This window comes from Epinephelus lanceolatus, chromosome 16 (assembly GCF_041903045.1).
Source record: "Epinephelus lanceolatus isolate andai-2023 chromosome 16, ASM4190304v1, whole genome shotgun sequence".
Classification (NCBI taxonomy): domain Eukaryota; kingdom Metazoa; phylum Chordata; class Actinopteri; order Perciformes; family Serranidae; genus Epinephelus; species Epinephelus lanceolatus.
Window position 1 is genome coordinate 24,554,198 of NC_135749.1, and position 14,086 is coordinate 24,568,283.

At 41.0% G+C, this 14,086-nt stretch overlaps 1 protein-coding gene across 1 annotated transcript in view; it reads left to right on the forward strand.

Moving 5' to 3' along the window:
* The first annotated feature begins 12,701 nt into the window (after positions 1–12,701).
* tgfbr2a (transforming growth factor beta receptor 2a) overlaps positions 12,702–14,086 on the forward strand; it is a 31,708-nt gene continuing 30,323 nt past the window's right edge. Inside the window, exon 1 of the mRNA XM_033638043.2 lies at positions 12,702–12,968. Coding sequence (XP_033493934.1) covers positions 12,896–12,968 — 73 coding nt within the window. The 5' untranslated portion in view covers positions 12,702–12,895. The remainder of the gene's footprint in view (positions 12,969–14,086) is intronic.

Genomic DNA, 14,086 nt, shown 5'->3' on the forward strand with positions numbered 1-14,086 from the left:
TAATTAATTTTATCTTTACTGGGTTAATGGGTTACTTTAAAGGTGAACTGGACAATATGCAATAGTGTGACAGAAAAAGGTGGGAGTGGTGTGAGCCCTGAGGTGGACTCGACCCATAGCAGTGTTGGAAAATGACACTTAAACTTAGCGAGGCTGCCTCAGTCATTACAAGATGAGTTGTGGGTATTTTTGAAAGAGTCAGGGATTACTTTTGATATTTAATCATGCAAATATCTCTTAAGAATTCCATTTTATCACTGCTAGGGTAAAAGAAATCTACTCAAACAGCATTTGAGATGTTAGACTACTGGAAACTTTACATAAAGCTGTAATCACTAGATTAAGATTACAAATATGACAAAAATAATCAATAAAATTGTAGTATCCATTCAGATCTAAACTAATTTTAAGGCCCTTCAGATAACCAGTGCATACATAAGTTATGTGATAAATATGTAATCAAAGCACATCATGGCCAGGCTTTCAGCGGCAGAAATTTGACTGGACATTATTTGATTTCAAATGAAAAAACAAATTTCAGAAAACAAATCCATTAGTCTAACCAATGATCTTTTTAAATGATGTTTTAATATCCTCCAATTAAGTGCTTTCATCTTTGTGTACCAGTCTCTCAAGAGACCCCGTGACTCCAAAAGGACCCCTCTGGGTAGAGATCTGACATTAATATATTGTGTGCTGCCATTTTTATTGCGGAAACCTTGTTTGGCTGAAATGCTGTTTCATCTCCATGTCGGCGCAGCCTTTCCCATGGGAAGTACACAGAGGAATCTTTGGTCTCATCAGGGGAATTTGCAGATGTTTGTAAATACGCATGCGGCAGCGGAGACCAGGGAGGACTTGCCCTTCAAACACTCTGATGTTGAATGTTTATTGCAAGTGGGTTTCTTGGGAGACCATGATCACTGGGCTCGCTCGCTGAATGTATTTGGAGTGTGGCCTGTTGCATGTCATTGAGAATCGGGTTTTCTTTGCATACGCCCATCCCCTACATCTCCGAGCTGCATCCCACAATGAGCCCACTGTGAATCAGTGGATGCTGTTTGTGTATTACAACCTTCAGGGAGCCACTGACATTTTCAGAGAGCTTGATATTCACCAAGCAGAGGGCAGTAGTAGCTATAGGAGCGTAATCGTATTAGACAGTTAAAAGCAATTCAAATGTATTGATTTTGCAGGTCCATGCACAAAACATGTCATCTTATAACAACCTAAACCACTCTTGTAGGCAATTTGGGAAAAGGTGTTTTGACTTGTCATGGCAGGAAAAACACTATCGCTACATTAACAATGTCTCAGTTCTATTCAAGTGTCCCAGTAAGTCATGACAGAGGGAGCGTAAGCCAACATGAACAATACCAGGACTCTAAAACTGAGGAAGTTGAAAGAATACAGCCATCATTTTGTTATGTACACCTTTGCTTCTCCTACTGTGATATGTCAAAGTGACTTCTGTATGAAAGGCCTATTAGAGTGATGGAGGAAGTATTCAAAAATATTCAGCTCTGTTCAGATCTCCATGAATTTCTGAGGAAAATACCAGGTTCTCTGCCAGCTAAAGACTCCACTATGCTCATAAGCTAGTAGTGGCTAATTTTGTCTTTCTGCTATAGTGTGCTGAGTAGGTAGCGTGCTGGCAGTTCAGCTAAGGTTTTGAGGTTTTTTGGTGAAAACAGCTGCCTGCTGCAGCTGGAAACACCTGTGACACAAACAGGAAATCACAGTAAAAATGTGGGCCATAAAACAGAAACCACAAAACACCATGTACCTAAGTGGAACTGCAGAGTCGAATGACAGTTGACCCTTAACTAAGCTACGCCCCTACTACTACTACTAATACTAATAATAAAAGTCATTTGCTCCATTATATAAATATTGTGTACCAAGTCAATCCATAATTCCAAAACTAGGTATTTCTTTTTCAGCCATTTCTTGGTTAGGGATTTCTTACAGGCTACCAATAGTATTCTTAACAGATATGTATTTATTTATTTCCTCTTAAGTTTCTCCAGTCTAATCAGGTACACCAGTTCAAACTATATGGCCTTTTTTCAATGATCTATTTAATTTAATTTAATTTTATTTTATTTTATTTTATTTTATGTATTTTTTTAATTTTTCTTATGATGGAAATAATAGCAATTTTTTGGAAGACAGGAAACAGAAATGACGACAGTATGCATTTGAGAGCCACATTCACACCATAATTTGTCAGCAGAGTATTGTAAACAAAGAGAACAGTTAAATCGAGGGAAAAGCTCACCAGTCCCAATGCAAGTGTTAAGCACCCCATGTCTTGCTGTGAAGGGCAAACATATAGACTGGACTGTTCGGAAATTTGGGAATTTACAGTTCTGTTATTCAGAGCACCACTCTCTGAGCAGCAGAGCGTCCTCTGGGCTCTCTGTAGAGACGTAGCAGTAGAGAGGTGCACAATGAACATACTAAACTTAGCTTGACTGTTTATTAATTCATATACAAACAGAATGCTATAATGTGCAAACAGCCTCAAAAGGTATACAACTACCTAACTTAAAGTTAAACACAAGTAACTTAATCAATATTCAACCGACTTTGGTTGCTTACATGCTAAACAAGCTAATGTTAGTTAGCGTGTTAAGGCCTAAGTCTGTATTTTTTGTCCGATATTGTCGCACATTTAAAGATAATAAAACTTCAAGTTGTGTCAATCACGTTTACGTGTTAACTCAGACACTTTCATCTGTCATTAAACTTTATGGAACAGGTTTGATTTTCTGTGTTTTTTTGCATCCATCAAAACCTTTGACTAAGAAGCAATGAAGATAATCTGGTGTCACCTATGGGAAAAATGTGGGCAAAGGCCTTTATCTTGGCGCAAACAAAGGACGTTTTTTTTTGTTGATGTTTGATGGATTCAGCTGTGAGTGAGGTTTTCCACACTGTTTAATCCATACTCGAAATTACGACACTACTCTCTAAACTTAGAGGATATCTGCTGTTGGACTCAGAGGTTTCCATATGTACACCACGCTGGAATTTTCCCTTGTTCTGAGAGCCTGACAGACCTTCATGCCATAGTATTATATAATGATTATTAATAATGCAGAAACATTTACGCAGATAGGGTTTTTTTGTTGTTGTATGATTTCTGGGGAAAAAAACTAAAACTTACTTGTAACTATAGCTGTCAAAATAAATGTTCAAAGTATAATGTTCTTCCCCAAATGTAGTGAGGTAGAAATATAAGAAGGCATCAAACTGAAATGCCTCTTAAAGGGCCAGTGTGTAATATTTGGCATGGTTTATTGTCAATCTGAATCTGAATCTGAATCTGAATATTCTACCCATTAATATGTTTATACAAGTGTATGATCGCTATAAAATAAAATTTGTTTGGTTTTCGTAGCCTTATAATTATGCTTTTATATATATATATATATAGCAAGGGCCTTGCTTTAGAGAGGTCGCCATCTTGCACCGCCATGTATGTACGGCAGACCGAGTGGACAATCCAGCCAGCCAGAGAACGCGTTTCGCGTGTATAAATGAACCAACGAAGACAGCGGAAGGAAGGAAGGAGGAGGAAGAAACAGCAGAGTGTTAGTAGTTCGTCGATAGAGAGTAGTGAAAAGTTTTTTTAGTTATAAAGTTTGCGAATGGACCACACTTACCAGGCAACAGGAGAGAATGAACCCGAACCGTCATCTGTGAGGAAAAGAAGACACAACTTCACTCCTTGTGATGCACTCTCTGCGGCGCTTTTCCTCCTGATGATATATCTCCCCAACGATGGTAGCAGTAGCACCGAATCCCATTCTGTGCATTCAGCCTCTCTTCTCACCCGCTCAGCATCAAACACATGGAGTTCCTCATCTGTATGCTCCGGCTCAAACAGGTATGGCTCTGGGTCTGTGTCCGCTACAAGAAACTCTTCAAAATCGCGTTCAAAGTCGTCCATTGCAGCTACTATAGTCCAGAGATATTGCTAGGCTAAATAAACAGCTGAGCTCTGTTTACCGGCTACGCTGTCAGTCAGTGTGCGGGCTGGAGGTTGGCGGAGCAGAGAGGGGAGGGGGGTCCCCACTCGGAATGGTAAACGAGTATGTGTGTAAAGTTATGAAGTGTGTCTGTTACGCTAGAAGAGTCAGAGTTTGGGACGGAGTCTTTTATCCCCTGGAGTGTTACCGGAGTTTCTGGAGTGCTCAAATAAATACACTGATGTCACTGTTTTCAACCCATTTTATACACTGGCCCTTTAAGTACAGTATTTACTTTGTGTTTAGTAACTGTCCATCACTGGTCATTACTGTATGACTGTGTCAAAATGCTGTGATATGATGTAGTATGTTGCTATGCTGACCAGGTCTGCTAACATACACTATTACAGCTCACATGGCTTTCATTAATGCAGGGATTGCATGCAGTGCATATGTTTCCTTTTTAGTATGCATGAAATCCTTTGATATACTGCATTCGCTCCCTCTCAACAGAAGATGCTTTGATTGCGTTTGTGTGTAACTGTATCTTCAGCCACGTTAGGGACTTCATACTGAAACATTTAATCTGGGAAAGGGCAACTAAATCTTCCCCCTCTTTGCTGAAGTAGTCAGTTCCCTGTAATCAAGGTTTGGTGAATGGCATGACCATCATCTTCATCATCCTCCCTTTGCTCTCACCACCATAGTTGTTACAGGCTGGGGACTGATGGCAGAACACAGGCTTCAGGCTTGTTTAACCATCCACAGATCACAGCAGGATCCCGCTTGTAGCAATTACATACTTTGGATGTATTTATTGTAAAAGCCACTGTAATGGTTGATGTGTGGCATTGTGCTGAAAGAAATGGTTCTCGAACATTATTGGGAAAGGAAGAAAGCTGTTTTGCTTGCTTGCTTGCTTGCTTGTTTGTTTCCTCTTTTTGTTGCTTTGTGGGCTTAAATTTAGCACACAATGTTTGCCAATTAATGGCACTGCCTTAAATGTTTTACAGATGGTAAGATTTCTTTTCTGCCTAAATAAGATGTTTTTAGCAAGAGGTTGTTTTTTGTGAGACAGCATTTTATGTCCTCTACAGTATGGTTAATATTAGGGATGTCAGTTTCAGTTAGTTTTGCTTTCGACAGCTCAATATCCATATGATGTAAATGTCTTTTATTTTGTGTTGGCTTTTTCAACAGACAGGTGGCTAGCTGCGTTTACATACAGAAACAGACTGTAGTTCCCACTGCCCAGCTTTCAGTCTCCACTGACATTAGCTAATATTACCCTTTACCGTTCTGCACTGCGCACCTCCTGGATTGGGTGAGAGCTAGCTAGTGGCAACCTTCATTCAGGGATTACCACTGGTTGCTGCGGAAACATGGTAGCCAGCCCTCCGGTCTCCACCATATAGCCCGATGAGTAAGCAGCTTCATTTTAAGCCGCGAAACCCTTTAAACATTGTTAACTGTGTTAGCACCACTAGCCCTACTGACACTGTCAACAGTGCTAACAGAGCTAACAGTGATAATGTTTGCTGACAATGCTAAAGGGGTTGAGCAGCTCAAAACTAAGGCTACCTGGCGGGGACTTCAAAGAGTGGACACTGTGTTTCCACAGCAACACTTTAGGGTCAGGACAACGTTACTCGTGCTAATCACTGACTGAGTGCTGCTGCTAGCAAGCTTCCACCAGATCAAGCCAGTATGTAGTGCTGTAAACAGAAGAACAACACAATTAACCTTTAGATTAAAATGCATTAGTGGTCAAAAATATTTTCCACGGTTCGCCGATTAGCAGTAGGGCCTAACCGTTGACATTCCCAGTCAATGTGCAGGGCTTTAGTGCTGTCATGATCATGAATACCTCTGTTGGCATTTTAAATGTTTTAACAAGATTCAGTCACTATAATAAAATGTCTTACTACGAGACAATACCTTGAAAAATATGTATATTTGATATAATTTTCGATTACCAAAGGATAAAATTAACATTGCAGGCATGAAATTAAAAAAGAGGATTAAAAGATATATACATATAACAACATGATGATAACTTTCCTTTTTTTGGTTTGTAGTAAAGAACAGAGGAATGACCGTAGTAAAGTATACCAATAAGACAGAGTGAGAAAACACAACTAATACTGGAGATACTGTAGAAAATGAGTATTGAAATGTTTAAAATACTCAGAATCTATATGTATTGATAAATTAATACTTTTGACAACATTATGAGGCCTATACAAGCCAAGCATGTAAACACATCATGTGTACACAGTACAAGGTACCTCATCTGACCTTATGTCTGTCACTTCATCTCCGCACATTAACCACAACAAGAAACAGGATGTTGCCTGTCACACATAGAGTCACACGCCGCAGCGTTCGCTCACATGCTTGCTTCCCCACTGCAATGTGTTCCCTTTGTAACACCAGTTTTGGCACAGTTTTGGACACCTATTGATGTTTTGCCAGTGAACAATAGTCCTAAAAGTGTTGTGATACCAGAGGTTGTAACCTTTGGAGCTTTTAAGATAAACTTTCCCTTCCTTCACAGCGTCTGACTAATGCTGGGAGACAAAGCCTGTTCACAGCGGTGGGAGAAGACAGAGAGAGGCTGTTGTTGTCAGAATGGGCCATTGCGACTTCCTTAGGTTTACCAATGGCACCAAGAAAACTGTGCCAATTCATTGTGTGGGAGCGTGTGTGTTATTGTGTATGACTATGTATGAGTGTGCATACAAACCCACATGTAAGCCTTGTTGAATCGGATTTCCTGAGGTCTTTGCTGTTTCACAGAATTTGTGGCAAAGTGCGTGCATCAAACTTGAAAGCAAGAGGCTGTGTTTAATAGTACTATCTTTCCCGTACATGGACTGGGTTCTTGCACGTGTCTGTGGGCTTGTATGCATGCTATATTAGTCATATTCTTTTTATGAGTTGCTATTGTGAGATGAATACTCGTGATAATTAAAAACGAATTTCAGCCATGCCGACAGTATCGTTCTAGGAATGGCAGTGTCAGTTGTTCCATCACTTTGGTCCAGACTGAAATGTTTCAGCAGTTACCCATCTGGATGAGTTAAATTTTATTTAGACATTCATGGTGCCCACAGAATAAATCTTAATGACTTTGATGATCCCCTGACTTTTTATCCAGCACAATTGTGTGGTCAGAAATTCAATTTAACCAATACTTTGCTTGATGACCAAGTGTTTCCCATCAGCCTCAGCTGTACTTTGTGTGTTTAGTGCTAATTAGCACATTTTAGCATGTTAATAGGCTTCACTAAAATGGTAAACATCATTAACATCAGCATTGTTACGCCTCGTTTCCACAGAGTTTCGTTTTGTGTCCATATTGTATACGGAGCACACCCCTTGTGTCCAACACAAGGAAATATAACTCTTTCGGACCTGAACACCAAAGATCATTTTGAGTGTTTTTTGCAAGTGGTACACTCTGAGCGCTGAGATATTAAGCCAACATGGAAGTACCAAAAACTGCAGTTCTTCAAATGGCCACTTGAGGCTGGCTCCAGAAGCGGGTCATTCTCCATAAACCACCATGTTAAAATGCCCAACTTTACAGAAGAAATAATCATGTTAACAGCCTGGTACAGAAAAAAAAAATTGGATCTCACCCAATGTCTCAGCTGACATTAGATGAGATGCAGGGTACACCCCGGACAGGTTGCCAGACTATCGCAGGGCACCGCAGACAACCATTCACACTTACAGTCTCTTTAGAGTCACCACAAGAGTCACCAGTTAACCCTAACCTGCATGTCTTTGGGTTGTGGGAGGAAGTGGGAGTACCCAGAGAAAAGCCATACTGACATGGGGACAACATGCAAACTCTACAGAGAAGAGCTCCCACATGCGACAATGCTAACCACTGCAACACTGTGCTGCAGGCTATGATACTTTGCTATCCAGGCTTTTGGAATATGATTAATTATTCCTGCCGCCAAATGAGTAAAGAGGTTGACCTGTCAGGTGTGTAGCAAGTTATGTGAAATATTTTGTTAAAAGACGTATGATCCATTATGAATGCACTCTATATGTCACACGGCTAGCATGCTACTAGTGTTAGCTAGCTAAACATACTGTCAAACTTTTCACTTAGAAAAAAATGTATAAATAGAGCTGTATTACATTCATCAAACTGTCAGCTAATTCATTTTTATTCTAACTTGCTGTGGCACAGTGCGTACAGTCCTTGTCAGTGTACTCGAGGCAAATTCCAGACCACAGACTGTATAAAATAATAGATGTAGCTACCACAATGTCATCCATTGGTTGTGGATTGCCATTTTAAAGCTTTGAGTTCGGCATTTTGGCTGTCACCATCTTAGTTTTTTGGAACCAGAACTGACCATATGTGGACGAGAGGGAGCTGTGGATAAACAAGAGGTGGATCTGACTCATAGACTGATAGCCTGTCACTCAAGCGGCTCCCCTTTTAATATGTGTAACATTAAGCCTTAATAAAATTTGAACAGGTGAGTAATATAAAACTTCATCCCACTACAGTTGCCATGGATGTTGTAATTAGCTATAGAGACCAAACCATTTTTTGTTTATTTTTATTTTTGCTGTAATGTTAGGCATTTTAACACGGCGGTTAATGGAGATTGACTCGCTTCTGGAGCCAAGTGGCCATTCAAGGAACTGCAGTTAGTAGTAGTTTCATTTTCAGCCCCGCAGGTTGCCACTTGTTCCAGACCAAAAAAAAAAAAAAAAGAGATCACAGAAGTTCTGAAAGGAATGAAAGGACTCTCAGTTGACTCAAATACCTTCACAGAGCTATGTGGAAACGAGGTGTTAGCATTTTTGTCGTGAGCACAATGGCATGCACACGTTTAGCTCAAGGTCAGCTCACTGCTGTGTCTAAATACAGAAATTATAGATACTGTAGATAACCAGACAGACAGGTGCACCGTTCTCTCTTTACTTTCTCTTTCTATCTTGATTTCACCTTTCACTTTCTGCATGGCACACTCCATCCTTATATGATGGTTGTGCATTCATCTTAAAACCTTAGAAGACACTTAAAAGCTGCACCACTGTATCTTGTGCAGCGTTACTGTAATGCTGTCAGAGATGATATGAACTCTCGCGGGCAAAAGTGAAATCCAAAGGATTGAAGAGGCACATCCTGAGGCACATTCACCTGACAGATTGACATCCAAAAGAAGCACTGTAAGTGAGGGGTGGGGGTGGGGGGACCTCCACACTTTGAAATAACTTCACATTCCTGTTGCGTAGGCAGCCATCTTAATCATGTGCAAAGTAACTGAAGAGGGCACAGATTTAAAATCACCTGATTGTTTTGTGCCACTATTCTCACAAGCAATTTGCAAGTCGTATTTCATTCTCTCTGCTGTGCAAATACACATGCCTGAGCTCAAGGGACTTAAGAGCGGTGTTTAAGGATGTTTTTCCTTTGGCACAAGCTGTACTTGTGCATTTTACCCTGCAACAGAGTCTTGATTGAAAGTGGTTTACAAAGACAGACGGAGTGAAGTGGCTGGCTGGCAGTGGGTGCAGGGATCCAGCAGCTTGCTTGTTTTTACAGCCAGTAGACCAGTCATCAGCAAATCAGTGATTAACCCTTCTGTCCTGGGTTGAGAGCGGATTTGTTCAGACAGCTGCTGAAAACATCTTAAATGGTTCAAGGTATATTTAAATCAGATGCACTCACTGTGACCTGAAGTGGCACATTTCTTCAGCTAAAGACAGTGGCTGAAATCCACCTTTTACTTAAAAAAAACAAACAAACTCTGGATTAATAACAGCATATTGATCTGTACTAAGAAAATATGGAGACACACTGACCTGCCAAACTGATCAATAGTGTCCCTGGAGGAAAAAGAAAATGATATCGCTCTCATATTTTGTGAAATCTTTGTTTTCCTGTTGCAACATATTTTGAAAAGACATCTAAAAATACAGCCTGCAATAATATAAACAACATTAAGAAAGCTGCTATAGAGTTTGTTTTTGTCGTGCTGAAATCACAGGCTCAAAACCTGAATTTTACAGTTGCCTGTAAAAAAGGCAAAAGAGGCATCTCTTGTTTAATGTACTGCTGTGTATAATTTTAGATGCCAAGAATATGGTGTTCAATTCATGACCCTTCAGGTCTCAGCTTTCGATAGGGCTGTTCTTGTTTGTTGTGTTAGCCACTATAATTAGCAGCCCCTCCGTGGTGAGAGTGTTGTAAAACCTCTGAGGAAGAGGCCTCTGCAGATAATTCAGCTCCCACTAAAAACCTCCTGAACATCTGGATCTTACGATATCATGCCGACAGCGTAGAAGAAACACAGATTTGTTATGTAACACTGCTTCATTCAGTGTTTTTTTTTTCTACCAGTTTAACTCACTGGATTTGTTTGTTTTGGAGAGGAAGAGACTTCTGTGGATAATGCGGCTCATGCTAAGGTGAGCACACATTAGCGGGTGCTGTGCCGGCAGCCAATCTCTTTATTCAGGGTTTTTTTTTTAAAGATATTTTTTGGGGCATTTTAGCCTTTAATTGATAGGACAGACAAGCGTGAAAGGGGGGGGGAGAGAGAGAGGGAATGACATGCAGCAAAGGACCACAGGCTGGAGTCGAACCTGGGATAATTCTGCTCTCTGTAAACCCTCCTGAACAAGGAACACTGAAGGAATTCTAACCTGGAGAAGTTTCAGCTGGTTGCAATCTACACCCTCACCACTAGATGCCACTAAATCCCCCTAAAACTTACACACTGTTCTTCAAAGAAACTAAGTGTGATACAGTGGGAAAACTGTAGAAACAAGTAACTTCAAACTAAAACAGTAATCTTCTTTATAAATTACAACATTTAAAATGTACAGGAACACTCTCAAAAGTTTAAAATCAAACCTGGTCAACTTATTGTCCTGAGAAAAGGAATTCAAAACCAGAGTTGAACTTTCACATTACTGTCAAATATCACCCTTACAGGAACTTTGCAACACTTGCTGTGCCTCAGCTTAGTACCGACTGATGATTCAATATTCCTGTGTGCCCTCTCCTTTTGTGGCATACCTCCAGTTGGCACTCAGTGCGGGGGAGAGATCTTATAAGAAATATGCGTACAATGTATGCATATAACCCTGTGTGTGGGAGAGATGCTGCAGTTGTGTTACCACTTTCCTTCCTACACAGAAACGGAGAAAGGTGCAAAGAGACTGACATCCCCTTTGTAATGTGCTGCACACAGCACTTGTTTGCCATCGGTGTTATCTCGAGGCATGCGTCCAGAGATTTGTCATCAGGTCGCTGTGTTTACCTTTCCACTCGACCCAAGTAGTTTACAGGAACGCCAAGCACCTGCTATTGAGCATAATACCACTCAGGATGTTTGCCTGCTGCTTGTTTATCTGTGTTTGTGCAATGAGGTGGGGGGGGAGAAAATCGTTCAAAGGCAAAGGAACACTGAGAAACTTGTGCGGGGGTGGGGGTGGGGGGGTGCTAAAAGTAACAGTAACAGAAGCACGCTAAAAAAGATCATGTCGAAATAAGCTTGGGCACACAGTAGTGCGTTTCCTGTTGGATTGAAGCAGATAGTCAAGTTATAAAAGAGTTTGTTTGGGTGTTGTGGTCAGTGAGCAGGATGTTGTGACCCTCTGGGCACCCACATGTGCTGAGGTCAGTTGGGAATGGCTGTTTTGGGCTCACAGCGCTGTCGGATCTCCACCTTGTGGCTTGGACCCCATCTTGCAGTACTGAAAGGCTGCTTGGCATGCAGGCTTGAGCAAACAAACGCACACCCGCCCAGAGCTAAAAGTAAAAGAGTCAGTGAAATGGATTGAGCAAAATCTCTCCCAAACATGTAGGGATTTTAAGTTTTTTTAGCCTATATTTGTTTACATTTAGGCAAACTGGCATCATTAAAAGCATCAGGTCCAGTTTAAAATGTACCCATGGATGCTATGAATGGATTGCTTTGATAGTAAAGAAGACAACTTAAAAACATTTTGATTCTCAGGCAAGTTCCGGAGTTATAAGGAGGGTCTTTTTCCACCCTCTGCCGACACTAAAACAGGCCCACCTTAAGCAATACAAGAGCTGTTAATAAAGCTCAGTGAGCCATTGGTGTAAGAATGAGTAGGCGTCCTGAGTGGAGAGAGTTATAAGCTCCAGGGTCACAGGGTCAGGACTGAAACCTGACATCACAGCTCCAGTATGCAGAGCAAAAACACATGTCTGCACAGCCCTGGCAATAGTGGCGTAATTTATGGGTGTTACAACGGACTTTATCTCTGTGTGTCTTCAATAAAAACCAATGTGAGAGATATGGAGTGACTCGCCACTTCTGATGTCATCTTTGATTAACTGCAATCCTGGAACCTCTCCAGAGAAACAGCAGGAATGTAATTTAGTGACTTGGAACGGACGCCTAAATGAGTTTAGAGATTAAAATTAAATATGAGCAGCAGTTTTCTTTTAAGGGCTGACAGCTCTTAAATAACATCAGAAAGGTGTGAGTGCTTTGAAGTGAATCAGGGTGTTTGCATATATGCTTGTAGCCTATAGGTGAAGCGTCTGGTTGAGCTATTTTAGAGCATGTCATTTCAAGTCTCTGCTGCGTTTCAGCCTCTTAATGACATGGTTCGAGACTTTGTGAGCCACATGAGCATGACTGAGAAGAAGAGAGAAAAAAAGTGTCCAACCCCTCTGAAGATTTCCTGTTTCATGAAAAGTGCACATACTGTGTGAGTCATATAGGGCAAGTCCTGCCTGGTGTGTTTACTCTGCCTCTGCTACCCGGAGCTGTGGAGGCGTTTTAGGGGAAGCAACAGGCAGACAGAAGAAAAGTCCGCGGACAGTCTGGATATTAAAACCCGGTGTCACGGCGTCGGCTAATTAATGAGAAAGAGGGGAGTGTTTGGTCCGTTTCTGAATGGAGCTACTTCGGTTTTCCGCTTTTTGGTGTGGAGCGATACTCTTTGGTAGTATTCAGCTCGAGGAGGCGGGTGAGTTCAACTTTCTACTCCGACTAAAGTTGCCAAAGCGGCGGCTGCGTTTTATCGCAGCTGCGAGGTGAGTTCAGGAGCATCTATGGAGCCATAGTGAGCGATACAAACTTTTAAACTACATCCTTTAGGACAGTATTATCAACTTTGTTTACACAGGTGCTTTACGCGGGCCTGTTGGACACTATTACATCCTGTTTCATTATAAAAAAGTCTAATTAATTTAATAAAAACAGCAAAACTCCCCACGCGCGCGGGTTACTGTTAATGCCTCAAGCTTGTCTTTCTTGCTAGCACTGTTACTCTCACTGTGACTTCCTGAAATGTTACTTAATGTCTATTTACAACCTGTAGTGTAGCTGCTCATTATGAATGCTACATTAGCTTTTGGGTGGACATCAAATGCAGGGGCGCCCTTAAGGGGGGTAATGGGGGCCCCCCATACAATTCACACCTGGCGAAAAAATTGGAGGCCACGGATGTGACTAGCCATGAGCCTGTTTAGATGCGCATCTAGAAGTATCACATCGGAAATTTATGATTATGACAATTATGAAACGCCAAAATTCGAATTAAAATCCCCTGATTCACACAAACTGAAATACGCTCGCTTTAGTCGGGTTTTGGTTGATTCGAAAAAATGTTGTTTCACAAAACGGGGGATGGAAACAGTTATGTTTGAATTAAGTCTAACGTAGCGCACCTCTCTCCATGGTGATATTCACACTCAGGGTCGGGAAGGCAGTAATGCATTTACAAGCTGGTTGCCAACCGCCAGAAAACGTAGAAGAAGAAGTGAGTTCGTATTTTTTATCAACGTCTGTACATTTAATGGAAACACACAGGATTCGTATTTCTTTTAATGCACATTTCCCAATGATTCGAATCACTTTTGGATGGAAACATACTGGCAACTAATTTCCCTGTTGACTAAACAGAAATTTTAAGACTAGTTGACTAGTCTAAAAAAGTGAAAACACTCAGAAAACAGTCAAAATTTAGCACAAATTTTTTTTGTCAAGTATTTGAAATGTCCCAATAAATATTGTGTGCATCAAGATGTCGGTGAAGATGTCTGTCGTGCATCAAGAGCCCTTTGAAGTCTTTAATCACATCTT